This window comes from Prinia subflava, chromosome 5 (genome assembly GCF_021018805.1).
Source record: "Prinia subflava isolate CZ2003 ecotype Zambia chromosome 5, Cam_Psub_1.2, whole genome shotgun sequence".
NCBI classification, from domain to species: Eukaryota; Metazoa; Chordata; class Aves; order Passeriformes; family Cisticolidae; genus Prinia; species Prinia subflava.
The window spans coordinates 15,605,889-15,633,067 of NC_086251.1; the positions used below are offsets into that span (position 1 = coordinate 15,605,889).

The 27,179-nt window shown below is 43.1% G+C and overlaps 1 protein-coding gene across 7 annotated transcripts in view; it reads left to right on the plus strand.

Annotated features, from left to right (window-relative positions):
* Positions 1–27,179, plus strand: part of OSBPL5 (oxysterol binding protein like 5) — a 138,251-nt gene that overhangs the window by 98,849 nt on the left and 12,223 nt on the right. For all 7 annotated transcript variants that reach the window (XM_063398143.1, XM_063398141.1, XM_063398145.1 and 4 more), the window contains 8 exons: positions 8,408–8,579; positions 13,654–13,873; positions 17,508–17,692; positions 19,075–19,156; positions 19,801–19,899; positions 20,756–20,852; positions 21,684–21,782; positions 22,938–23,035. In XM_063398143.1, coding sequence (XP_063254213.1) covers positions 8,408–8,579; positions 13,654–13,873; positions 17,508–17,692; positions 19,075–19,156; positions 19,801–19,899; positions 20,756–20,852; positions 21,684–21,782; positions 22,938–23,035 — 1,052 coding nt within the window. The remainder of the gene's footprint in view (positions 1–8,407; positions 8,580–13,653; positions 13,874–17,507; positions 17,693–19,074; positions 19,157–19,800; positions 19,900–20,755; positions 20,853–21,683; positions 21,783–22,937; positions 23,036–27,179) is intronic.

Genomic DNA, 27,179 nt, shown 5'->3' on the forward strand with positions numbered 1-27,179 from the left:
GTGTGGAAGAAGGAGATAGGCTTCTAATTGGGGAAAACCACTAAGTCAGTGTGAACTAAAGGATGGAAGGAGTCTGTCCCAAAACTGATACTAAAAAGGCTCTGTTTCCTCAGTTCAGCAGAGACTTCATTGTCTTGTCTGCCTGTATCTTATATTAGAGAGGGATCTATTGGAGGAAAGTGGCATGATAATATTAAAGAGCTGTCAATAGATGCCTTTCAGACACCTGAATTTTGCTGTAAACTATTTGTGCTGTGGTTTGAAGTACAGTAGGCCCAGATGCTGGTGACTCCACATGTAAAATACTGTTCTGGGAATTCGCAAAATTACAGAAGGTAAATTTAGGTCAATATATAACAGACATGCCAGCTTGCTATGTGAAAATCTCTGTAAATTACTTCAGCGGCCCTAAAATATCAGTGATTTATAAGTAGATAAGAAGATTAAAAACATGTTTTCATTCCATTTGACCTTGAGAATACTCTTAAATTTTTTTCATAGCAAATTAACCCAGGCTGTTCATTTTATGGATATTTTTCACCTACCCCACCAAGGGGGCTCATCTATAACATATGCTCCTTTGGGTCTCATCTAGAGTAACTTTAGAGACTTCTTATGGAGCAAAATGGGGTTTGAAAGTAGTGTCCTGGTCCAGTGATTAGGTTTTACATTTTCCTAAGGGATGGAATTGAGACAATGCAAATGCACCTTTGACATGACACTTAGAATAGGAGAAAAACCTTCCTTCATTACAGACTTCTGTGCTATTTTCCTCCTGCAATGAAAAGAGGACAGTTCTTGGTGAGGGACACCATCTTGATACTGAAAACTGCTTGCAGATGTCAGTGTAGGGAAATTACATGAAAATAAGTCAAACTTACAAACCCATAGAAATGCATCTATTTCCTAAAATATTATGCTTTTGTAGCTTATTTGTGTAAAGGAATACAGGATTCTAACCTGGCTCCAAATATTACCTGCCTAGAATTCTACCTGCCTAGAAAGAGATAGATGCAATAATCTCTTGTGGGGCAAAATAGTGCTGTAGGGTGGAGGTGCTAAATTAGAGGCATTTCAAACCCTGGTTATACACACAGAACAGATAAACAGAAGAGTCACACCAAGTTCTTAGGCAACCAAATAGCTTCAACAACTGTCAATCCAGATTTTATAAAATATTATTTCCTTAGAGACCCATGCACTTGTCTTTCCACTAATTTAATTATTAATGATTAAACCATGGAGGCAGCCTGGCAAAGAGATCTATGACTGAGCTTCTACTCTCCCTTTTTATGGTCTGCCATAGGCAAGTTATGTGGAATAGAAGAGCTTTAGATTTGTTCTAACTAACCTTACCCATAAAGGCTCCTAAAGTAGCAATAGCTCCCAAGAGATATCAGAGGTAAAACTTTTCTAGCTGTGATCTCTCTGTCTGGGTTGTACAGCGCGTGGTGGAAAAGCACAAAAGGGGCCATACCTGGCACGTGAGAATTTGCAGCACTGAAATGCCTGCGGGAAGTTTTCTGCCCAGTGAATTACTGTGTATCTCCAGTGTCAAAAGAGCTTAAAATAGTGAGTCACTGGAACACATTTTGAAAGCCAAGATGCTGGCCAAGATTCTTGCGAAGCACGCAGAGGCCAGACAAATCAAAATGGAGTTACTTTTGGTTTGGTGTGATTTTCCTTTACTTTGCTGTTTCTCTCCAGTAGGGTCCTAAAGTCAGATGGAAAGCTAATGTGATCAAGGGAAGGGGAGGGAACTGAGGTGCCTCTCAATCAAATATCCTAAATATGTATGTATAAAGTAACTAGGGCCTTTGGTTCAAGACAAAATACAAGCTCTTGAAAAGCACCAACAGTGCCCTAGAGCCACCTGCACAAGTTTGGAGTGCCCCATTATGCCTGGTAGATTCTGAGTCTGATGAGATGGTCATGAAAGCCAAAGCTGTGGGATCTGTCCATTTAGCAGTGGACTTCACAAAAAAAAATTTATACTGCATTGCACCAGAAATGCTATCATGAAAAGTGGTGTGATTTTCAGCTGAATGAGAGTATTTGACTTCACAGCTGAGGTCAGTGAGCTGTGGAAAGTGGCCATACTTTGTGTAGGAAGGGCAGGATGTGAATCTCCAGACAAGAGGGAGGAACAGCTTCCTCCCAAACACATGTCCTGACAAATGGCCAAACATGAGTGTCCTACGTGGAGATGAATGACTTGGAGACAGTATTAATGTCAGTAGGTCATGTAAAACACATGCAGACAAAGACACAAGGAACAGAAACTGCTCCATTTAAAGAATTCTGTATAAACTGCAGGAAGTTAAGGCTTGTATTTTGCAGTTTATATGGTTTGATTTTAAGCTCAAAAGACTGGACTGAAATGGTTTTAGACTGTTACATTGCTTCACCTGTTGTTAAGAGGCATCTCCAAAAGGGTGTGCCTGAGTTTGTGTCATTTCTTTAACGCACTGGACAAACCTAGAGAATCCAGGAGAGAGAGGAGATTGAGGTAAAATGAGCTAAGCCAGCTGGACAAATGGGGCAGGTGGGATCTGGGCACTTGTGTATATTTGTAGTGTGTTCACATCTCCCCTGTACTGCACTACTGTGTGAATCTACAGCATCTCTGAAGAGGTGTCCTGGCCATGTTCTTCTTTGCAGTCTCCCATGTTAGTAGTGGAAAGTGAGCAACAAAGTATTTGGCAAATATAACTAACTCGTGGAGGCCTCTGACTTGCTGGGAAAGAGTGAGTTGCAGCATATGTTAGATGTACAGTTCAGCCATCCAGGCAGCTATATCATGATCAGCAGTTACATGGCCTACTTATTCTCTCAGCATTTCAGAATCCCCATTTTCCCCTCTGCTGTACCATCTGTGACAGACTGTTGTAGTATTTAAGATTGTGACTTCTGGACAATCTGCAGAACCACTACCTGGCTACAGCAGATTTCACATTCACAGACCAGAGCAGCAGTCTGCTTTTTGATGTGTTTTAAACATCAACCTCTAGAAAGGTCATGTCAGCCTACAGGGCTCAACCTGTACAAGTGCAGGGTCTTTCTTTCTTAGCAGTTTGAAAAAAGAAGACTGCTTTTTCCAAACCAGTGACTGTGTCTGCATTTCAGATTTCTGTTGAAGAGTATTTAGAGTTAGTAGTTTAATTCTGTCCCAGTTCTGGTCCAAGACCGTTCTGGAGCTGCCCTGAGAGCTATCTGGTGTGTCCTAAGCATTTTAAGTCACCTGCTTAGATCTCACAGTGAGGATCTCCACTTTGCCATGGGCGCTGCTGCCACAGGGCGTATTCCTACTAATGGAATTCAAAGTGGCAGATTACCAAGGGTTAAAATCTTCACAGTGGAATTGTAAACCACATTTTACATTTTATTTCTTATATCTGCCCTCTCCTTCAGGTATGCTTTGGGTAGCCCCCATTGCCTGATGTGGATGCAGTTGTGTGGAAATCCTGATGGTCTGGCTTACAGTGGTGTTGTTTCTTTTCTAGGCATCTGGCCCTTCCCCCCAAACTGATGCTCTCATCTGGGGAGGAAATTAGGTTATTGAAATAAGGGTCATGCACAGAAACAAAGAACCACAAGGAAGATTGCAATTTGAAACCAAGTAAACAATGAAATACATATCTAGGTCCTGGCAGCTCTGCAGAAAATAGAATTTCTTTTTAGCTTTATATTTGCGTTTCATTTCCTTAGACCTTTCACAGTGGTTTAAAATCCAGGCTTTTGCAACAAGATTTCATTAAGTTCAGTGCATAAATTGCACCTGCAGCTAATTGAGAGCTCACATCCTCACATCTTGACAGCCAAAGTGCGAGAAATCATGCACACAGGCACCCAAGTGGTACAGCAAAACAAGCAGTCAGCTGAACACGATGACCTTAATGTTCACTGACTGAACCAAATGAGAGTCTTCCTCACAATCCGTGATTTGTGTGCACTTGAGCAAGAATTCATCATTTCCAGGTGACAGTCTACTTCAGGTTGATTTTTAAAAGCATCTATCTTGTAAGTGTGAGGCATGAGGCCAAAGCTGGAGGACTTTAATAATTCAAGAAGAGTAATATTCCCTTAGTGATGCCTCTCTGGAGGAATGTGTGGTTGCTTGGTGTGAGCCTTTTGAAGTCTTAATTGGCAAGAGATTCATCCCAGGTGTTCTGTAGCTACAGGAATGCAGTGGAAAAGAAGCATAGTCGCACACTGATATTTCTGTGTGCAATGGTGTGATTCCATCTAGAGCAGATTTTTCTTTCTGGTGAGAACACTGCATCCTCCATGACCAGCTGCTGCAAAATATGCCAGATAGACTTGGCACATCAGATTAGGAGTTGTTCTAGGTGAGTGCAAAGAATTTCAAAACTGAATAGCTTAGTGTTTTCAGTGCTGCCTGTTTTTGTCCTGTGAGATATTTTTGTAATTTTAGATCTCTTCAAAGACTAGGACAGACTCAAGGTTTTTTTTGAACCGAACCTAGGTTAGCAGCATAAGCACCTTCTGTTGTTTTGATTATTTTTTTTTCCAAGAGGGAGAAGAAACTATTTTTGTCTCTTGGTTTTAGTAGTTCCTTTTGCCTGTGAAAAAAAAAGCATTGGTACAAGCACATGCCTGCTGCTACTCAGCCTTGCAGCCTCCAGGTTCCTTCACGGTGCCAGCAGTGCCCTGCCCAGGAAGTGCCCTGCAAGGAGCCACAGTGATTCCTGTTTATTTGAAGGCGTGTACAGAACAACCAGGGGATCAGGACCAGCCAGCCTGGGTTTGGGGAAGGCAGGTCCTGCTTGACCAACCTGATCCCCTCCTATGGCAGGGTGACCTGCTTAGTGGATGAGCACTGGAGCAGGCTGCCCAGGGAAGTGGCTGAGTCACCATCCCTGCTGGTATTTAAAAGGAATGCAGATGTGGCTCTTTGGGACGTGGATTAATGGTGGACTTGGCAGTCCTGGGTCAACAGTTGGACTTGATGATCTTAGACGTATTTTCCAATGTAAACAATTCTCTGTTTCTATATAATTTGATTTGAGAAGAGCTTAGAAGCTTGTGGGGAGATTCTGCCACAAGCTGACAATATACTTCTGTGTTTTTCTTCAGAATTTAAACATATGCTCAGTTTGAGCCACAGTTTGCAAGAAATTATAACTGATAATTGATTGCAGGTTTTACATTGCAGCTTCAAACCTCCTAAAAATATTATTGTAACTTTTGTTTTGCTTCCTTCATATGCACCCTTTTGGGCTACCATTCCTCTCTGAAGGAACCCACATCTTACATTCTCTTCTGGTCTAATCACCCTATATACAAAAAAACCCCTATTTGAGTCACCCACTCAAAATTAGAACATGTGAGAACTGAGGTAGCCATGAAGCCTTTATACAGTACTGTGACTGTAGCTGACAGCCTTTAATTATGTGACCACATTCGTTTCTTCCCTTCTGCAGTTCCTGAGGGAGTGAGTAGACTTGTCAGGTAAGCAATTAAGTAATCCAAATGCTAGCATTTTTGTATCATCTTCACAATACAGAAGAATACAGCTCACCAGAAAGGTCACTCAGACTTAAAAACATTTCATATAGGCCTTTAACAAGGAAACAGGTTTATCTTGTGTGCAATCCCTGTAATTGAAAGAGTATAATTTTATGGGTTTATGCTGCAATTAACTCACCATTGACTTGCAGAGAATGCAACCTTTTTATTTGCAGAGGTAAGCTTGTGTTGTACATCTGTGTTAGTGACATATGTTTGTTTGGATTCACAGCACCACCTGATGGCTGAAGGCCCATTTCTGGGCTTGGGGATGCTCTGCATCCCTTTGGTTCAGTTTCTGTTAGAAGTGGAAACAAGGGCGTGCACTGATGCCATTTCTGTCTGCCTCAGGGCACAAGGAATGCTGACTGCTGATGCACAGCAAGTTCCTCTAAGGCTTTGTATATCTGCCTGGGACTATTAAAATTAATACTTAATGTTTTGGGGTTTTTTCTTTTCATTTAAGCTCCTTGAATAAAGCTTCAGAAAAGATTCAGGTTTCTCATAGCACTTCCCAGGGAATTATCTGAAGAGATGGAAACTCTAGATATATTGTGTAGAAATTTCCTCTGGTGACGTGGTGAACCCCAAATATTTTGACCAAGCCTGTAAGGTCATGTCAGTACTGGTGAACATCTGTGGCAGTGGGGTGGGGATAAAAGAGCTGCCATGGGTGGTAGCCAGCGTGGGCTGCTCTGCCTGCATCCCCAGGGAGGGGGATGTCTGAGGGAGACTTGGGGCCACCCTTGCCTCAGCTGTCATAGGATAATGAGTGCAGCAGAGCACTGAGGAGATGACCTCGGTGCTGCCTCAAAGGGCCCATGCTGCTACAAATCAACCTACCTGTCAAAGCACCTGATTTTAACAGCCTATTTAATACAAAAATATCCTGACATGTGCAGCATTTCCAAATGTCAAATCACACAGTTCTCACTCTGCACAACTGCAAAAGAAAAGCAAATTTAAAGGCAAAGGAGAATCAAGGCAGGGAGCCTGAGCAAGAGTGTGCTCCCTTGTGAGGCACAGCCCGAAACAGATTTGCATAGTGGTGGGTTTGGGGGAGAAGGGATGTGTAGGAGGAGATGGATTTGTGCTCAGTGCAACCATTAACTCTAATGGGTTATCCATGCAAATCCTCCACATAGTGAGAAGGGAATAAATCTCTGCCTGTAAAGCTTTAATGCGAGAATATTTGTTAAATACAAAATAGTGCGAAATCAATTCCAACAGCATTCAACCTTTCTAATCTTTTATTAACCATTATTTGTGATGATATTATTAAATCATAAGCTGATGCTGAAGGAATTTATGAGATAAAATTAGAATAAATGAGTGAGGCTCTTCAGTGTTTGTGGCTAAATGTTCAAGTGCAGTTCTTCAAAGATTTGAGATATTTTCTTTTACTGATTGCAGCTTTGTATCAAAGCAAGCACTGAAAGCCACTCAAATTTATAAACATTTTTTTATATACATGTTCTAATTTTTTTTTAACTCTCATGGATCTTGCAGAACCAAATTTTGCTCATGTTGAAGTTGATGGGAATTCTGCCCAGGAGAGCAGAAGGATCCCAGTGAGATCTATGCATGTGCTTGATGCTGTGTGATAGAAAAGAATCTAATGGAAATTTTGCCAAATAGGACCAGGAATGAATGCAGTCCAGGAAAACCCTGTTTGCAGCACTTGCCATTGCTAGAGCAAAATCCTTTGTTTCCTTCACTGCCTCTCAATCACACTTCTGATTATTATGAAATGTATTCTGGGAAGTGTAATGAAGAGCTCTGTTTTACAAGCTTGAAATTAGAGGATCACTCCCTTGATACTTCAATTCTCGAATGTTCAGCTAATTTGCAGGTGCCCTGGCCTCATTAATGACTGCACTACAGAAGCAGGCTGTTTTCAGGTGCTTCCAAGAGTACAGCAGCCCCAGCACTGTGGTGGTTGGGCTTTAACACACAGCTTTGTAGCCTTGTATGGATCACTGCAAAAGGAGTTGAGGGCCAGCTTGGATTCCTGTCCTTTTCATTTGCTGTCTGCCTGTGGGACCTGTGCAGGCCATAAGAAAATCCAGTGTGGCTGTGCATAGGAGCTGCAGTTTGTCGTGGCTCTGTGCCATGCTTATAATTTCTGCAAAATGGAAACGAAGTCTTCAGGTAAAGATTTTTTTTGCAGCAAGATAAGAAAAAAACATGATGCCCCATCCAGATTATCTGCTGGACCAGGCAGAGAAGGAATGGAAAAAAAAATCTTAGAAATGCAGAGAAAGAGAGAAATTGAGCAGCCTGACAGCTTTCTCTAGTCTCAATCACTCTGTCACGTGTTGGCCACCGTGGATCTTGACTGGAGTGGTGGTTACTGCAGCACTACAGCCAGCGTGGGACCCCTGAGCAGGCTGTGGCTCAGTGACCCCAGAGTAGGCAGGGACCTCTCCCGCACAGCTCAGTGCCCTGGTGTCTCCCTGCCCTTGGGAAGTGTGTGAATGTGTTTTGGGGAGGGTGTTATTTGCAGACATGAGATGCTGGGTGGTGTGGAAGCATGGTACCCACACAGATTCCCTGCATCTCAGACTAAATCAAAAAGGGGCAATGGGATGTGAACAAGTTGTGGGAGATCAGAAGGGGCTGTGATTAGGGAAGAGGGAATTGGGGTGAGCTTCCCACTGTATCACTCATGCAGATGGATTACTCATGCAGCTGCTAAAATACACCATTCCTGGCAAGATAACCTAGGGGTTATATATACGAAAAATATATTCTGCACAGTGACTTCCTGAATTATAATGACAATGAGCTTTACTCCCGGGCAAGAAGCTTTTGAGAAGCAGTGCATGAATTGTGTTATTTACTCTGCTATGCTTAAACAATCCTTTTGTTTTCCCAGGCCGATGCTGGCTGGATGCTTTGGAACTTGCCCTGCGTTGCTCCAGCCTCTTCCGGCTCAGTGCCTCCAAGCAGGGCAAGGATGGAGAAGTGAACTGCTCGAGCGATTCTGCGCACGCGGGGCTCAACCACCTCCTGCACTCCAGCGCCATGTCAGACCAGGAGTTCTTCCAGTAAGATGGGGCTCTCACTCCTTAATGCACAGAGACGTGTCAAATGGCTCAAACATCAGCGTCATCTAGCCAGAGCCACTGAGGAGATCTGCCTAAAAACCAGCCTGTGTGTTCTGCTGCTCCATCCCTCACTAATATAGGGGCTTGGTGTGGCCACCTAATGCTTGAACACATGGGCTGGGGGAAATCTCAGCTGTGTTTGTTTGTACATAATCAACTTTCTTCTGTCCCCTGCTTGGGCCAAAATGCTGTCTGGGGATACCAGCATGAGAAATGGCTTGCCTGAGTAAAGATTGCAGGATGTAGCTGCTGTAGTTACACAGACACAGTCACTAACAATGTCTGTGTGTTGCTAGCACATATGGCTCTGAGTCTGATCTATTTTTTAATAATGTGTACTCTTCCCTGGTAATACTGTGTCATATTGTGCAGAGTGCACACACTGCATCCTTAGTTTTATAATTACTTTCTCTCTCTACAGGGGTTTTGAGAGGTGTCCAATTTCTTCCTCGATGAATCAGATAAATTTTTATGTAAGGGGAAAAAAGTCCCCACAGCCTCCTTTCTATTCATATTCCCGGTATTACTGAAGCATTTTGGAACATCAAAGCTCTCTACACAGTTAAAAAGCCTGAGGCCTTACTGTTGCTTATAGCTAAGAATCAGCAACTTCAGAAATCCTCCTGGAATAGACATTTGGCCTTTGGAGTGAGAACTAGGAGAAGTAGTGTCTATTTCTAGTTCTGCTGATTAGAATTTGACTTTTAGAGCTCACAGCAATGCACCATCGGTTATGCAGTTTCTAGGGTAGCAATTCTTGCAGTCTGCAAAGATGATGCTTTGCAGAGCAGGACCTCACCTTTAAGAGGTTTTCTTGGTCGCTGTTACAACAGTGGCAGAGGTCTGAGACCTCTTCAGAGTGTGAAGGTATCTCTGGCCCCATGGGACAAAAGGGGTGGCAGCATTTCAGTCTGCCCTTTGTCCTGATAGGTTCTGGTAATCCCAGCATGTGTTCTCCGGTCCTGCTGTTCAGGTTTTTATCTAGAGTTTGGAGAAGAGCTTAACTTACTGAAAAGCAGTGGGAGAAGAAAAGGAAATCTAATATCTTACCACATCATGTGCCCTAGTACTTGTGCTCATGGGCTTCTTTCATAATACTTTCCTTATGCCTGGGAGTCTCTCTGCTCACTGTGATAATGAATTCAAGGATGCAGTGGACTTGTTTTATGGCTGATGGATGTGTGTACAGAAATATATGTAATATTGAAATGGAGCCTGTGGCACTGAGAACCTTCAGGCAAACCCATGACTGCTGTAAGCTGATGCAGAAGATAGGGTTAAAACTGTAATAACCCTTTTCTTCAGAATATGATGTGTGAAAGATGCATAAATGATGCCTGCATTTCACCTCTTAGTTGTCCAACCTTAAAAGGCCCCTTGAATTATGGGATTCAGTAGTAGTAGCACACATGCAGACTTTTCAACAGGACAGAGTACCCACAAGTGTAATGAGCTATTTCTTACAGGCTCAAATTTTAGCTGAGTCTGGTTCAAGCTGGGTGTTCAGCTTGTGGTCGTCTGGGCAGTTCACTCTCCTTTCTGAGTCCTACCACTGTTGGGAATGTGTTCCCAAACTCACCAGTGCTTCAAGCCCAAAGGAGTGTGAGGATTGCAGGACAGGAGGATGACTTGCTGTCATCCCTGAAGGAATGAAGAACATTTAAATAAGGAAGAAAGCAAAACCAAAACTGTGCAAGTGCTGAGCAAAGTGGTTTTGGTTTACCAGTGACAGTGGCTTCCTCACAGGGATTCAATCATTCTAATTAAATGCTTTCCCTACAGGGAATCTTACCAATTAAATTGGCATGCAGTTGTTAGGGGGGCAGTTAATTACATTTAACTCTATCTTCAAATTAGCCAAACTACTCTGTCAAGAACAGAAAAAGAAAGGGAAGATGATGGATATTATAGGGAGAACAAAACCCCCCTGGGAGCTGGCAAAGGCAGATTTTCTGTTGAGCCAAAGTTGCATTTGTCTGCTGGCTGCTTTGCTCCTCTCCTGCTGGGAAACAAATCAAGAATATACAGTAATTTCAAAATCCGTGTCTTTAGTAGCATATAAAAATGAGGGAGAGAAATGTGTGAGTGAATCAAAGGCTTGATTTACTGTGTAAGACAAGAGACTTTTAGAGCACCAGGCAACCTTCTTTTTCACATGAAGTTGTATTTCTTGTGGCTTCCATGTGTTATCTCCAGCATCTCCGGGAATCTGGCTGGTTACTTGTTTGTAAGAACCAAAGTTTTTTCTTTGCTTTGTGTAGAAGAGCAGTATCAAACCAAAGAAGTCCTGGTCAGCAACTGATGTTGCTAGGAATGCCACTTAGGGAGTAAAGCACTGCTGTAAGAAAACTCTAATATACTGAAACAGTAAATTAGCCATGGAAAGTGCCAGGTTACCCATGTTCATGGTGGAAAACCAGTGCTGACTTTTAGCATAATCATTCTCCCCACCCCGAGCTTTTGGAGTCTGGTCCAAATCTCATTGGAAACCCCCTGGGAAGTCTTTCATTGATTGGTTGGCCAAGCTCATGGCATGGCTTTTGTTTTTAGGGTATCACACATATTCAGTGGTGATTCTCTTTGGAGGAAGAACCTGGGTGCACTTCAGCATCTCATATTTGATACTCAGAATGAGAAGCATCTGTTTTCCTTTTGGTTCCTAGAGTGGTTCTGTGACTCTGCATGTATTAAGTCTTGCCTTGTTTGTGTTGGGTAATCATTGCACAGTTCAGTGGAATTTCATACGAATCTAATTTTCCTCTTGGACTAAATCTGAAATCCTTAAAAAATGCTAGGGTGGGGATGGCAGTGATAGTGGTGGTGGTGAGAGAAAACTAAGAAAAGAGTCATTTACTCCATTAAACTTCAAATATTTCCCAAATGTGAGGCAAGTGACACTGGAAAACTTGCTCTTCTTAAAATGTGATATAGAAAATGTGCTACTTCTCAGCTATGAACTAAAAGCCTAATAATGAACTGTTCTTTCAAGTGTTTTTTCCCCATGGAGAAGACTTTCATTAGGTAAAGGGAGCAAAGCAACCAGATAACACTCACATGTTTACCTGAGCATTGAAAATTAAGAAATAAATTAGATATTTAAATTATCAAAAACTAGTATTTTCCTGGACATACCATCCAGGAAACAACTGCGGTGAGGAATCGTGGGATAATCTCTCCAGACAGCTCTCTCTTCATCTTTTTTTCTGCTTTATTATTTGAAATTCATGTGTGTGTAATTTGTGCCTCCAGTGTATTTGGTTGTCAGTCATTACATTTGCTGCTTGCTGGCCAAAAAAGAGAACTAACATCCTCATTAGAAGAACAATGAAGACACGTAATGTTTGATAGCAAATTATTAGTGCTGGTCATTGACTCCGATTTCTGATTTTAGTTTTATGGTACAGTACAACTGTCAATTAAAAAACCTTGTGGTTTGTATATATATATATGCAGACATACATGTATTTACAAATGGAATTAAAAGAAAGATATTCTAAAGGCACAGAAAGCTGTAGATGACACTTCCAGAAGAACTCTAGAAACTGGGCTCTGCCAGAAACTGAGCTGTGGCTGTCACAATGTGGCTTGCTTGGCAAGTTAAAAATCATGAGCTTGTTTCAGTGCATAGTTGGAAGTTGAGATCTTCTGAAAAGCTGATGCCAGTTCTGCATTCTGATTCTTCTGTTGCCTTTTTTTAAAATTTAATCTGGCTCTACCTAGCAATGCCTAATTATCTTTTTAAAACAGGAAATAACAAGGAGGGGGAAAAGAGCAAGGGTGGGAACTTTCAGAATTCATCCTTAGTAAAAATTGGAACATAGCCAGAACGGCCTGAGAAAATGTCCGTCATAGAGAAGCTTGACAGAACATTCCCATGTACTGAGAAATTTTGGAGAGGAAGACAGACTACAGGAAGTTACGAAACTCTTCAAGATCCAGGGCCTGTTTAAATCCTCTGGAACCCTTTGTATTGCTGGAAATGTTTCTTTATTGCTCTATCCAAGAGCAATTTTTCATGAAGTCTCAGTTAAGAAATTTTCAGAGGAAGGACAAGCTGAGGAGCTCAGTAAATGGGAGTTAGGCCAGGCCATGGAAGAGGTAATGTGTCTGCAGACATGAATGAATAAGGAAAACTGTTTCCCATATAGATACCACTTGAAAAAAAGTGCATTTAGTAAATACTTTTCAGCACCTGACCTCTGATCTATGTAACCATGTTTGCCATCTGTCATGTGAACCACATCTGCTTTTTCAAATGGAGATGCTAGAGGTTACTTGAGAGAATTTGTGGCTTTTTCCAGTCTGGATCACTGAGCATGAAGATTGTTACACCTTCCATGCTTTCCCTTAGATGCTGTTATAATTTGGGAGTTCTTCTCACATGCAGTTGTCCACTCCATGCTTTCAACTCTGTTCTTCCACATCATCTGGGGGAAGCACATTCCCCAGGTTAGCCTGGTGGATGAGGGAGGGGTATGTGTGTGAGGAAATACTTGCTTCTATTAGTTTTTAAATTTGTCTTTTCCAGTCTAGGTCTGACTTAGGTCCACACTCTGTTGAAATCAAATAGCAATAACACTGAAAAGAAAATGTATCCCATAATGTCACATTTTTCATATGTGCTGCTATCCACTGATTGTCTGCTGTAAAGGAAAAAATCTCTCCTGATGGATACTTCAGTTCTCTAATCAGCAATGTAGAGCTGTTGGAGTGCACTTGCTCTGTATCCCTCTGGTCTGTGGGCTCCCAGCCGCAGCAGCAGCAGGGCTTGTAAGGGTGGGTAAATGGAGCTGTTAGGTTTTGAAAAGTGTAGTTTGGAGGGGGAAATCTTGATGGAAAATATCTCACTCTTTCTGTGATAAAGCCCTTGTTATTCAAGAAGTCAGTGTCTGAGACTGTCCTGGTCTGCACACCCTATTCTGAGTCATGGGGGTGTTTTTACTGTGTTTAAAAAGCCATAAGCAATGTGGCTTTGTAAATCAAACTGAAGCAAGTAATGAACTGTGCGTTGCAGGTTGAATGAATCAACCCTGGAGAACAACCACCATTTGGAAAATGATGCTTTTTCAGACAAGTCAGAGAGAGACAACATTGAGGAGTCAGAGAATGAAGCACATGAGAACAGCCGGAAGACAAATGAAAGCGAGAGTGATCAGTCAGAAATACAGGGAGAGGCCTCTCCAGGAGGGAAGGGGACCACTTATATTGAACAAGTCTATGAAGAATTTGGAGAGGTAAGAAAACAAAAATCTTGATTGCTGCCTGCTCCTGTTAAAATATATCATAGTATTTGTCATTCAGCCTTTTAGCTGTATGGCAGGTAGCAGCCAACTTTATGAGTTCCCGTGTTTTACAGATAAGGCAAAGCACAGTCTTCTGCAAAATTACATGGTGTTATCATGTGCTTTAATAATTCTGCATTATGAACAGCAGCTCTGCTACTGTGCTTTGGTGTGTTTTCAGCATCAGTGATTGCTTTAACCAGTTACTGCATTAAAGATCTGCACAGCATTGGCACATTCATGGAGCAAGCAGGAGAGGGATTATTATCCTGGGCGTGTGTCCTGGCCAATTAGGGTACTCAGTCTTTGTGTGATACAAAGTATGACACTTCTCTTTTTTTATTATGCATGGAACATCCTTTTTTTTGTGTGTCTGGAGCATTTGAGCCACTTGATTGCTAAATGCCAGTTGCTTATCTGAAAGCCATTTCTCATGACATTTAACAGCAGGAGGATGCATTTCTGTTCCACATAAAAGCCTTGCTAGCTGGATGTCACTGTGCAACCTCTGAGGAAGGCAGTGGTACAGAGCTGGGGCAGCCAAGTGTGCTGTGTGAGAGTTGGTGTGAGCAGGCAGCAGAGGAGCTCTGCTCTGAGCCCTCGCTTGCCTACTGCTTTGAACAGGGGAGTGATGTCTTGTTGGTGCTTCAAAGAAACGCCCTCTGGAAAACTATTTTTTCCTTACAGTCACGGAATCCTAAAACAATTTACATTGGAAAAGGCCCTTAAGATCAAGTCCAATTATTAACTCAGCACTGCCAAGTCCACCACTAAACCATGTCCCTCAGCACCCCATCTACATGGCTTTTAAGTACCTCCAGGGATGGTGACTCCATCACCCTCTGTTCCAGGCCTGTTCCTATGCCAGACAATCCTTTTAGTGAAGAATTTTTTGCTAATATCCAATCTAAAGTTCCCCTGTAATAACTTGAGACCATTTCCTCTTCTTCTGTCACTCGTTACCTGGAGAAGACACCAACACGCACCTCTCTGCAACCTCCTTTCAGGCAGTTTTAGAGAGTGATAAGGTCTCTTCCCTCAGCCTTCTTTTTTTCAGGCTAACCCACCCAAGTTCCTTCAACTGCCCTTCACAGGACTTGTGCTCCAGACCCTTCACCAGCCTCTTATGCTTTTCTTTCAATGTTTTCCTGAAAGTGTACTACGAATACCGATGAAAAAAATTTAGTCAAATATATCCTAATTACCCCTAGCTTCTCTTTAGTGCATTTTTCCCTCAAATCTCCTTGCAGACAGGCAGGTGGTAACTGGGTTCAAACAGGAGATTTTGAGTACAGATGAGTAACTATGCAGTGGCAAAATGAAAGCAGACTTAATTTCTGCCAGCTGCTTATTCTAAAATGACCTTTCTTTACATGACAAACTTGCCCTAGAACTGGTGGTAGGGCAGGCTGATATTTTGCTGTTTGAACAAACCTTAGAGGCTACACTGATGTGTGTACGTGGGTGTGTGTGTGTGTGAGAGAGAGATCTCTGCAGTTTTACATTAAAATAAGAAAAAAAAATGCACTACAAATCGAGTAAAAAGACTGCATTTCTGTTGGAAAGTGACACTTCATGTAGCATTAAATAAGGCTTGCTGTAGTGTATCTGCTCAGACTCAGATAACATCCAGTGAGCTTCCAAAAAGAATTGCCATGTGACCTTGGCCAATGGGTGTTTTGTAAGATTTCTTCAAGAGGTGGGGCTGTCATCACCTGGTCCACACAGGTAGGACTGGTTGTTGAGTTTGAACTCACTGGTGAAAGGAACATAGAGAAAAATAGGTTTTGTGCAATGATGTAGCTCCCTTGGTAAACATGTATCAAAGTAAACATTCCAATAGGAATGCCAGTTGTCATCTTAAACTGAAACAACCCTCCTCCTGTTTGCAATTCGGGTGTGGTAGGACAAAGGTCACAAACTGGCACTGCTAAATTCCCAGCTTGGCTTTGAGGGCTCATTTTAAAGGTGTGCACGTGGGTAGGTGCACTGCAGTGCACTTGGAAGGTGTTGATGCATTTGGCATTCCAGTTTTGCCTTGTTTGCAATTGGAATGTGAGGGCAGAGACAGGTGTCAGAAGAACTTTGAGATTGCCAAAGCTGGTCTAGAACATAAAATAAACACTTCAGTAGGTAGATGGGTAACAGCAAAAAACCCACATTTTTTTCCAAGCTTGTGGTTTTAACAAGTTATAAAAGGGTTATTATTTGAGGTTGTTCACATCTTCTTGCACCTTCTCATTCTGTTTATGTCCATCCTGTGTGCAGTGATTCATTCTGAGTAACACCTTGTCCAGCAATTTCAACATGGCATTAATTTATATTGACAGTACATGCACACTTGAGAACCTGGATAAATAATGAGAGTTCTGACAGACCCATGTGCATTGTAAGCCCTAGGTAATGCTATGGTATTCCATTCCTCCTTGGAGGTTCAAGGTGTGTATTGCATCAGACTGTCAAAAGAAAAATGGTACGAAAATGGAAAAGCAGTTACAGTTACAGAGCTTTGTTGTTCCTCAGTTTGAAATTCCCTCAGCCTGCAAGTCCTGTAGGGCTGGTAAACTTGCTGTGACTGTAGGGCTGATTGGGAGCCAACACGGTGGCAATGCTCAGGTGGTGAAAAAGAATGTTTAGTGATTTATACCACCTGAAAATCCTGTTGTGCTGTGCCATGCCCTTGCCCAAACCACAGTCCATTCCAAAAGTGAATCTGTGCCCTTTTTCTCATAAAAATCTCTTGCCTAAGATCAGTAGAAAGTTTAAGTGTTCTCTTTCACTGTTAAATTAAGATGCCTAGGATGCATTAAAATGGCATTTTTGTTTGAAAATTCAGTTTAATTTATCTTCTGTCGTGGTGTGAAAGGCCCATTCCTCCATGCTGCACATCTCACAGAACCACTGAATGCATAGCAATTAACAGGGCTGAAACCACAGTATAATCCCTGGCTTTTTTACCTACACTTCTGCTGCACAGGGCTCTGAGCAGCACTGGCAGGTGCTGGAGTTTTTGTGCCTCTCACCTGGCACTGGGGCCCTTGCCATATTGACACACCAGTTTCTCTTGTCTAGAAGTTGGAGGACTGCTTCTGTTCTCTGTTGATTACTTGCTTATCTCCTACATTTTTCTACATATCTCCTAGTGAATATTATAATCCCTCAGTTGCAGAGAATGGGACTGAGAGGAGTTTCTTCTGTGCATCTGCCAGGCCACAGGGATGCTTGGGCATGTCCACACCTCCTGGGGGCCTGCAGTGCAGAGTCCTCCCGTTGGATCATGCTGGTCCATGCTGGCCCATCAAGCCCTGAGGTGTGTGGAGGCAGTGGCTCAGGAAGGAGCAGAGCAGAGCTGTGCCCCTGCCTCGTGCCAGCCTTCACAGACACCCAGGGCTGTCTGCACCGCTCACTTGAATGCTTTGGGGTTTCATTTCTGCTGAGCCATGGCTGGTGTGTCTGCAGTGGTGTAGGTGAGCATTCACCCCTGTGCCACAGCCTGGCGTGCGTGGGTGAGCTTGGAGCCCAGAGAAACACACCCCCAAGGAATGGTTTCTCTGCTTGTGCCCTGAAGTGCCCTCTGCCTTTGTAGACAGGGGAGTCGTCCCAGACAGAAACTGTCTCTGAGGAGAACAAGAGCCTGATGTGGATCCTGCTGAAGCAGCTGCGGCCTGGCATGGACCTGTCCCGGGTGGTGCTGCCCACCTTCATCCTGGAGCCACGCTCGTTCCTTAACAAACTCTCCGACTACTACTACCACGCCGACCTGCTCTCCCAGTAAGCAGCACACAGGGTGGGCCTGGCACGGGACTCTTCCTGTGTTGGTGAAAATGTCTCTTTGTGTGCCAGAAAGGCTCCCAAATAATACCGAGGTCACTGGCTTTAACACAGATCAAGCCAGGCGCCAGCTGCAGTGACTCTTGACAGATTTGCTGCCAGTGAGGGGCAAGGAAGGAAAAATTAAACTCCAGACAAACCCAGCTTTGCATATGGACATGTTTGCCACTGCTGGCTGGAACTGATGGGAATTCAGCCTGTGCCTGGGAGTTTTGCACAACAGAGCTGTGCCACCTTCTGGTGTACTCGTGTACACAGGGGAATAGGACACAGAGCAACCATAATTGTCAAGCACTTCTGTTCCCCAAAGCAATATAATTATGATGGTTGATAAACAAATAAGAAACATCTTTTAAAACCATTGATGAGAGAGGCCTGCTGGGAGCAGCAGAGTAGAAAATAGGAAATGTTCTGCTTCCAGATAGGACCTGCCTTCTGAGTGAGATGTGCCTAGTGGATTGTAAAGCCAGGGTGTGCAATATTCTAATAGCAGCACTAGTTACTCATTTTTATTCCACTTTCTCTGGGTAATTACAGAATCATGGTATTTTCAAGCCTTGTTTGTGGTATTTGTACCATCTGAAGTTAAAGAAGTAGTTCTCCTCAGTACTGATATGTAAGAAGACTTCAAGAGGTTTGGAGGTTTTGATAAAAAATTGTTAAATCTGTGGTTTGGGTGATCCTTCTAAATGAATTTTGCAATAATTTACCCAAGTTGATTTTTAAATCTGACTAAATGGTTGGAAATACCAGGGATGCCTTTGTTTTGGTTTACTTCTTGCTTCATCTCTGAGCATTGTTTGGAGATGCTGACTGAGATGACTTTTTGTATCTTCCAACCTGAAGTATTGCATGAAATCTCAGAGTACTGATAGAGTTCATTTAGCACATCAACTTTAAACATCTTTTATGGAAGAGGGAAACAAAGAAAAAAAGCAAAAAGAAAGTCTTTGATTTTAATGGCATAGGTCTGTTTTTATGACTCACACTGTTCTACTAGCTGTGACTCAATGCTAGTGTGAGTGGCAATCCCACATTAACCTACTCCAATGTCCAGTCAAACCTGATACACTCCAGAAATTTTATTGGTCTTTTTGCAGAAATGCAGGGCAAGGGGTGCCACTTTTTAACAGTTCGTTGTGTGAAATACATCACTGAAAAAATATATATTTCTGCTGGGAGACAACTTTTCGCTGGCAGCAGCACAGAAGTTACTTCCCTTTAGTTGTGGGGAAATAGATTGAAATTGTTGTTATTATACTGATAAGAAACTAATGTGATGTGTGACCAGTATAAAGAAGGTTTTATGTTCTGTTCTGCAGGGCCGTCCTTGAAGATGACCCCTACACCCGAATGAAGCAAGTGTTGAGGTGGTATCTGTCCGGCTTCTATAAGAAGCCAAAGGTAAAATGAGGCATTAAATTGGGGTTGTAATGGGCATTGAAATCTTCTGCTATGGTTTTGTTTAATTTCTCTATTGCCTCTCCTTTGAGACTTTACCTCTGTTATTGCTCAGAAGACTCTGACCATTACTTTTAAAACTGGGGTTGCATTTGGTTTCAGAGTAGACAATGAGTGCAGAATAGTGGCAATCAACCTCAGAGCCTTTGCACTGAACAATTAGAAAATAAAACTGGTCATCAGCAAGTAACTTGCCCCAGGATGCAAGGTTTTTCCCTTTGCAGAAAGCAGGTCTCCTTTCTCTTTACAGGCCAATTAGTGCCACTGTGCCATGTCTCCACATCAGTGTGCCCTTGCTGTGTATAGTAGCAGCAATTATAAAGCTTGGTCATCTTGTAAGGCTTTGATTGGGTGGTATTAAATATTAAATTGGTGAGAATAGCAGATTAATCCATGGCTCAGATGAAAATATTAGATTAGGTTATATTGGATTAGATAAATGTGTATCTAGTTCTTCCGTTTTTATTCTTGTGATAGGCTTTGTTTAAAACATCAGATAAAAAAATTACCATTTTGTTTTGTGGCCATCTGTAGCATTGGATTGCAAATCTTCATTTGTAGCAGGTTTTGATTGCTTGGTTTTTCAGGGGATAAAAAAGCCATACAACCCTATTCTGGGAGAGACATTCCGCTGCTGTTGGTTTCATCCTCAGACGAACAGTCACACATTTTACATAGCAGAACAGGTGAGTTGCTGTTTGGGTGCTCAGGTGTTGCAAACACCCACCAGCTTGCACCTCCATGCACAGAAACACACTACTCATCTCACCCTAGGAGAGCAACCTGGAGCTCTGTGCAAACTGGCAGAGCAGAACATGGGGTAAACTGGCTGCTGATCTTTTTTCTTTGCAGATTTACAGAAATTACATGAGGCTTGGTGGGCACTCAAGACTATAACAGCAGGTCTCCCATATATTACATCAGCTTCTTCAATAAAGACCTTTTCCATGGGATTCTGCCCAGCTGTTTTCTTATTGTTAATAAAATGGGGGTTGTGTTGCCTCTGTCTACCAAATCCTTCCATGTTTTATTTCTAAAATTTCTATGATGATTTTAATAGGAGTGAATTGAGGGCTTGTCTCTATGTCTTTGTGATTAAATGAAGGGCAGAGCTCATAGGTTAACTGTCCTGACAAAGTGTAGTTTGAGATTTACAGTGTTAATAAAAGGATCTGAGAACTGTGTGATCTTTGCTACAGGGCCTCCCAGTTCCACATTTTCCCCCTATTTAATCAGATAATTTTAGCTTCATTAAAATTTTTATTTCAACCACTGCATGCATTTCATGGGGGTTATTCAAATGCTGCACTAAAGTTCTGCACTGTTTATTTATTGTCTTGAAAACCTTACACTCTACCTGTTGGGCTGAAAGTGATCTCATGTGCACAAACTCAAGAAAATACAGGGTAGGGGAGAAAGATTAGATGTATAATGCTCCCTACATAATGGTGTCATATATTGTGTTCCCCCTTTCGTGTGCACCTCCCCGCTGCTTGGCCTGTGCAGACTGCTCTAAATGACCCCTGCCTGTTTTTCTCCTAGGTGTCCCATCACCCACCAGTGTCAGCTTTTCACGTCAGCAATAGGAAGGATGGATTCTGCATTTCTGGCAGCATTCTAGCTAGGTCCAAGTTTTATGGTAAGGCATTAAGTCTAGGCCTCTCCCAGGTAACGTTGTGGCATTGGTTTTGGTTTGTTTTTTGATCATCACTGAGTGTGTTGAGAGTTAAGAACAAAGATAGCCTAATTCACTGGGATAGCCTAATTCCTTGTCTTGGGTCTTCCTGTGTCTTCCCCATTTCCACCATTTCATTGTGACTACACTCTGATGTTAAGAGAAATAAAAAATCAGATAGAAAGATTGAGAGCTTTAAAAATCCGTTTTTCAGTAGGCAAAGGCTCACGATAATGTATGGGACTGTCAGTATCCACTGTGATGTGCTCATGGATGAGTCACATTACAGCTCTCTGGCATCCAGCTGACACAAGTCTCTGAACAGATTTGAGCCTTGATCTGGCTGCAGACTCCTGAGGGTTGAACCCCGGAGCTTCAAAATGTCCTCCAGCCATTTGATTTCAATGGAAACAGCTCAGCTCCAGGCTCTGAAACACTGTTGCTATTTGGAATCCATTTTTTGTTTAGACAAAGGTTTCTTAATGACTATCCTCTCCTGAGTGTGTTTGGTGAAATACTTTTAGTCTTTGCTGTCCTTCTGGCAATTTCTTCTGTTGTTTGGGATCATCCACAATCAGAAAAGTTGTGAGAACTGGTGGACCTGAGAAACTTTGAAGCTCCCACTAATGACCTGTTTAATCTACTGCTCTTTCTGTGCAGAGTCCTGAATTATGAGCATTTCATATCTCTTCTTCCATTAGTGACCTACATTTAAATGGAAATGCTTTTTCTAAAGTAGGAGGAGGGACAAAGTATAAGAAGAATTTTTTAATGTGTATGTTTTTTAAATTCTAGGCAACTCACTTTCTGCACTGTTGGATGGGAAAGCAAAGCTTATGTTTCTAAACAGAGGGGAAGACTATATAATCACTATGCCATATGCCCACTGTAAAGGTAAGGTATGACTCTTCAGATAGGAAGCAAACAGTAACAAAATGGTGTCTGACTAACTTTGCTCTGGCTCTCCCCTCTCAAGAAGCTGACACCAGCAGGGCCTGGTAACTGCAGAGGGCTCCCCATGAGTCAAAGCACTCAGCAGGAGACCTTTAGTAATCCTCACTGAACTCTTTCTGGTTTACCTGTGCACAGCCCGGGAGAGAATTAGGCCCATCAATAGTTTTCACACTATGCAGAAGCAGAAAAGTACTGCATATATGCACTGCAGATAAGATGAAAAGAACAAGACTACATTTCTGAGCTTCCTAGGATAGAAAGTTTTTATTATGTTAACACTGAACTTGCTTGATTTATTTTCTGGCTTTTTGAGGATAAAGGAAATTTCTGACTTCTCTTGCCATTTCTTTGCTATTCTAATTGTATTTCTCAGAGTATGAGCGGCTGTGTGGCTTTGCTCTGTGGAGCCACTGTGTGCTGAGGCTGGGGCATGGCTGCTGGTTCACTGCTCCTCAGGAAGCTCTGTCTGCATAATTTCCACTGCAGAGTTAAAATCAGCAGTTGAATCCAATGTTGGGGGTTGAGTATTTTTTAATTTGGCAGGCTGACTTCAAGTTTATATTTAGAAGGGCCTGCATACCTGATGTCATAATATCATGCCCCTTGAGAAGTATTCCTGTGCATAAATCTTCTTCTTAACAGTTTTTCTTTTTCTGCAAAAGACCTCTTCAGGAAATGGTAAACATATAGAAAAAGTTCCCTACATGACCTCTAGTCTCCCAGATTCTGGTGAATCCCATTACAGCTGCTCTCATCTTCAGTCACCCTGAGAGAACTGACTGGGTCTGTTTAAGCCGTATGAATGAGGTTGCTGGGCACAACTTTCTTTATTTTTCCTGTCCCAGTTTCAGCTTGCCACAGGTACACCTGTGAGTCAAGCTATTTCCTAGCTGGTGTTATAAATGGGGAATATGGACTTGGGGAGATTCTTCATGCTTCTGGTAAACAGCCATTTCCTAGAAACCTCCAGTTCTGTCTTTTCAAAACTTTAAACCAAGTGGTGAATTTCACAGTGTGTCAGCAAGAGCCAAGCTGACTTGAGAAAGCAAGTTGCTTCCACTGGGGCCTCTCTTAAGCCTCTTTTTCTCCTTTCAGGACTTTTATATGGTACCATGACAATGGAGCTTGGAGGGAAAGTTACCATTGACTGTGAGAAAACGAACCACAGGGCAGAACTGGAATTCAAGCTAAAGGTAAGATACACTGTGGCCCCATTTTGAGTGGGTCTCAGGCTTTCCCCTGTGCCCCAGGCAGGGTTTGGCCATACACACCAGATCATTTCTGTACCAGCAAGATATGTGAGCACCAGGGTGGGGCCTGCCTGGAGAGGAGGTGTCACCCTGCTGTCGTTTTTGCCTCATGCAACTCAAACTGACCCCAGGAAGCCTTAGTTTTACATGATTTTTTCACTGCAGCTGGCTACCGGCCAAATTTTGTCCTTAAAGTTTGGCAACGGCAGTGTGGCTTCTATTTAGACTGGGATAATTGGTTTGCTTGCAAAATACAGCGAGCGTACAAAGAACTTGGAGGCAAGTTAGGATGTGGATCTTTGGGGTAGCTGTGCAGCAGCCATCACAGCTGTACTCTTATCTTGCAGGCATTGTGGTGAGCTCCACCTTGTGTTTCTCAGGGCTACAGGACCTTGCCATGATGGCAGGGTGAGAGCCCATTGTCAGGCAGGTAATTCTGAGTGGCTGTCACGCTGGCAAGTCTTGCACTGATTTGTTCATGTAGCTAGTCCCTTCCCTGGGAAGCCTGGTGATGCACATTTATGGTATGCAGACAAAATGGAGACATCTTTGAGCGTTCCTGTTTTTACATGGGATAAAATTTATGAAAAGTGGTAGCCTGTAACTTTTTTTGGGCAGTTATCTTGCTTTTTGAGGAGTATTCATTTCTCTTCTGCTCCAGCAAACCATTTCTTGCATGAGCATAAAATGGAAGGAGAACTGAGAGACTGCAGGACTTCAGAGTTGCAGCCTCAGCCAACATAAATGTGAGAGATCACTGGAGTTACAGGAATCTTTTATTTGGCCCTTTATATTAGGGAGGTTTTTGATGCCACAGGTATTGAAACTAATGATGATGGAGTTGAATACTTATGGGTAAGAATTAAGGGGAAGGCCAACAAGGCTGACATCCTACTAGGGGTCTGTTATCACCCACCCATCCAGGAAGAAGAGGTAGACAACTTATTCTATAAGCAGCTGGAGAATGTTTCGGGATCATCAGCCCTTGTTCTTGTAGGCAACTTCAACCTGCCAGACATCTGCTGTGAACTTAACACTGCAGAAAAGAGGCAGTCCAGGAAATGTTTAGAGTGTGTGGAGGATAACTTTTTTGTCACAGCTGGTGGATGAGCCCACTAGAAGAGGAGCTATGTTAGATCTGTTGTTCACAAACAGAGATGGACTGGTGGGAGATGTGGTGGTTGGAGGCTGCATGGGGCAGAGTGATCATGAAATTGTAGAATTTTTGATATTTGGTGAAATCAGGAAGAACATCAATGAGCCTTTTAATTGGACTTCCAGAGGGCAGATTTGGGCCTATTTGGGAAACTTGTTCAGAGAGTTGCTTGGGAAGCAGCCTTTAAAAACAAATGAGTTCAGGAAAGATGGATGTGCTTCAAAACAGAGACCTTGAGGACACTCAGTCTTGAGGGAACAGACTGTCCCTGTGTGCTGAAAGATGAGTCAACAAGGCAAACATCCAGCCTCCATGGGCAACGAGATTTTGAAGGAACTTAAGAATAAAAAGATGTATCATGTTTCGAAGGAGGGTCAGATTTCTCAGGAAATATTTAAGGGGCCTGCTAGGGCATGTAGGAAGAAAAATAGGGAGGCCAAATCTCAGTTCAAACATAAATTGGCAACTTCTGTAAAGGATAATAAAGTTTTTACAAATATATTAATGGTAAAAGGAAGGTTAAGACCAACCTTTGTTCTCTATTGGATGAGGGAGGAAACTTAGTAACTGAAGATGAGAAGGCAGAAGTGCTTAACACCTTCTTTGCCTCAGTCTTTAGTGGAAAGACACCTTGTCCTCAGCACACCTGTCCTCCTGCGCTGGTGGATGGTGTCAGGGAGCAGAAAGGTCCCCCTGATATCCAGGAGGAGGCAGTCAGAGAACTGCTGAGCTGCTTGGATGTTCATAAATCTATAGGCCCAGGTGGGATCCATCCAGGGTGATGAGGGAGGTGGCAGATGAGCTTGTGAAGCCACTCTCCATCATTTACCAGCAGTCCTGGCTCACTGGTGAGGTTCCAGTTGACTGGAAGCTGGCCAATGTGACACCCATTCACAAAAGGGGTGGGAAGGAGGGTCCTGGTATTATAGGCCAGATTGTCTGACCTCGGTACGTGGTAAGATAATGGAACAGTTTATACTGAGGGTCATCACACAGAACTTACTGGATGACCAGGGTATCAGACCCAGCCAGCATGGGTGTAGAAGGGGTAGGTAATGTTTGACCAACCTGGTCTCCTTTTATGACCAAGGGACCCACCTGGTGGATACAGGAAAGGCTGTGGATGTTGTCTGTTTGCACTTCAGCAAGGCCTGTGACCCTGTGTCCCTCAGCACACTCCTGAAAAGCTGGCAGCCCACGGCTTGGACAGGAGCACTCTTTGCTGGGTTAGGAACTGGCTGCATGGCCGGGCCCAGAGAGTGGTGGTGATGGTGCTGCATGCAGCTGGTGGCCAGGGAGCAGTGGTGTCCCTCAGGGGTCTGTGCTGGGGCCAGCTCTGCTCAGTATTTTTATTGATGACATGGATGAGGGGATTGAGTCTTTCATTAGTAAATTTGCAGATGACACTAAGCTGGGAGCATGTGTCAATGTCGGAAGGTAGGAGGGCTCTGCAGAGAGACCTGGAATGGTTGGATGGATGGGCAGAGTCCAGTAGGGTGAAGTTTAAGAAGTCCAAGTGCTGACTCCTGCATTTTGGCCCTGCAACATTACAGGCTGGGGACAGTGTGGCTGGACAGTGCCCAGGCAGAAAGGGACCTGGGAGTTCTGGTCAATAACCAACTGAACATGACCAGCAGTGTGCCCTGGTGGCCAAGAAGACCAACAGCATCCTGGCGTGTACCAGGAATGGTGTGTCCAGCAGGAGCAGGGATGTCATTCTTCCCCTGCACTTGGCCCTGGTGAGGCCACACCTTGAGTGCTGTGTCCAGTTCTGGGCCCCTCAGTTTAGGAGGGATGTTGAGATGCTTGAGTGCATCCAGAGGAAGCAATGAGGCTGGAGAGGGGCCTGGAGCACAAGCCCTGTGAGGAACGACTGAGGGAGCTAGGGTTGTTTAGCCTGGAGAAAAGGAGACTCAGAGGTGACCTTATCACTCTCCACAACTCCCTGAAAGGTGGCTGTATCAGGTGGGGCTTGGTCTCTTTCTCCAGGCAGCATTTGACAGAACGAGAGGACAGTCTCAAGCTGTGGCAAGGGAAATATAGGCTGGATATTAGGAAAAAGTTTTTCACTGAAAGAATAATAAACTACTGGAATGACCTGCCCCCGCGGGTGGTGGAGTCACCATTCCTGGATGTATTTAAAAAAAGACTGGATGTGGCACTCGGTGCCATAGTCTAGTTGAGGTGTTAGGGCATGGGTTGGACTCGATGATCTTGGGGGTCTCTTCCAACCTAGGCATTCTGTGATTCTGTGATTTTGCAAACACTGGGTTGCTTGAGTGCTGAGATCTTGGCACATGTTCACTGAAGACCAAAAGCTGGGTAGTTGTGAAAGTAAAGTCTTTTATTGCATGGCTGAGCCAGCCTCACGAAGGCAGAGTTGTTACCGTTCATGCCAGCAAAGTCCCCATATCCCAAGCAGCAGCGGTAGCATCTTATCAGCAGCAGTAAGGATGACAATAGCACCCGTATCCCCTCAGCATGAGCATTTTTTCATTCTCAAAGCAGTGCATTTTTATTCTTTTTTTAGCCAATCAGGCTTAAACACAGATTTTCTCTAGTGGTGTTGGACCTATCCTAAGCTAAAATTGATTTACGTGAATACTCGTAAATTCTTGCACAAATTCTACGCATATAGTTCTGTCTGTTCTATCTAGGAATTTTCAACAAGGCTACGTTATTTTTGTTATGACTAGAATTTAACTAATTTGCAAAAGGCAATACTACTGAACTTGAAACTAGGTATTAGGTCTTTTTCTTACTTATGACACAGGCTCTTATTTGTTTAAGGCACTTAAAAATCCTCTATTTATTTAAAACTAAACTTGCATTTCTAGTTCATGTCTGGGTGCATTTATGTATCTTAATTTCTCGGAAGGTTTTAACTCAGTCCTCACATCTTTGGACACTCCTGGGCCCGTGTAAATGGGG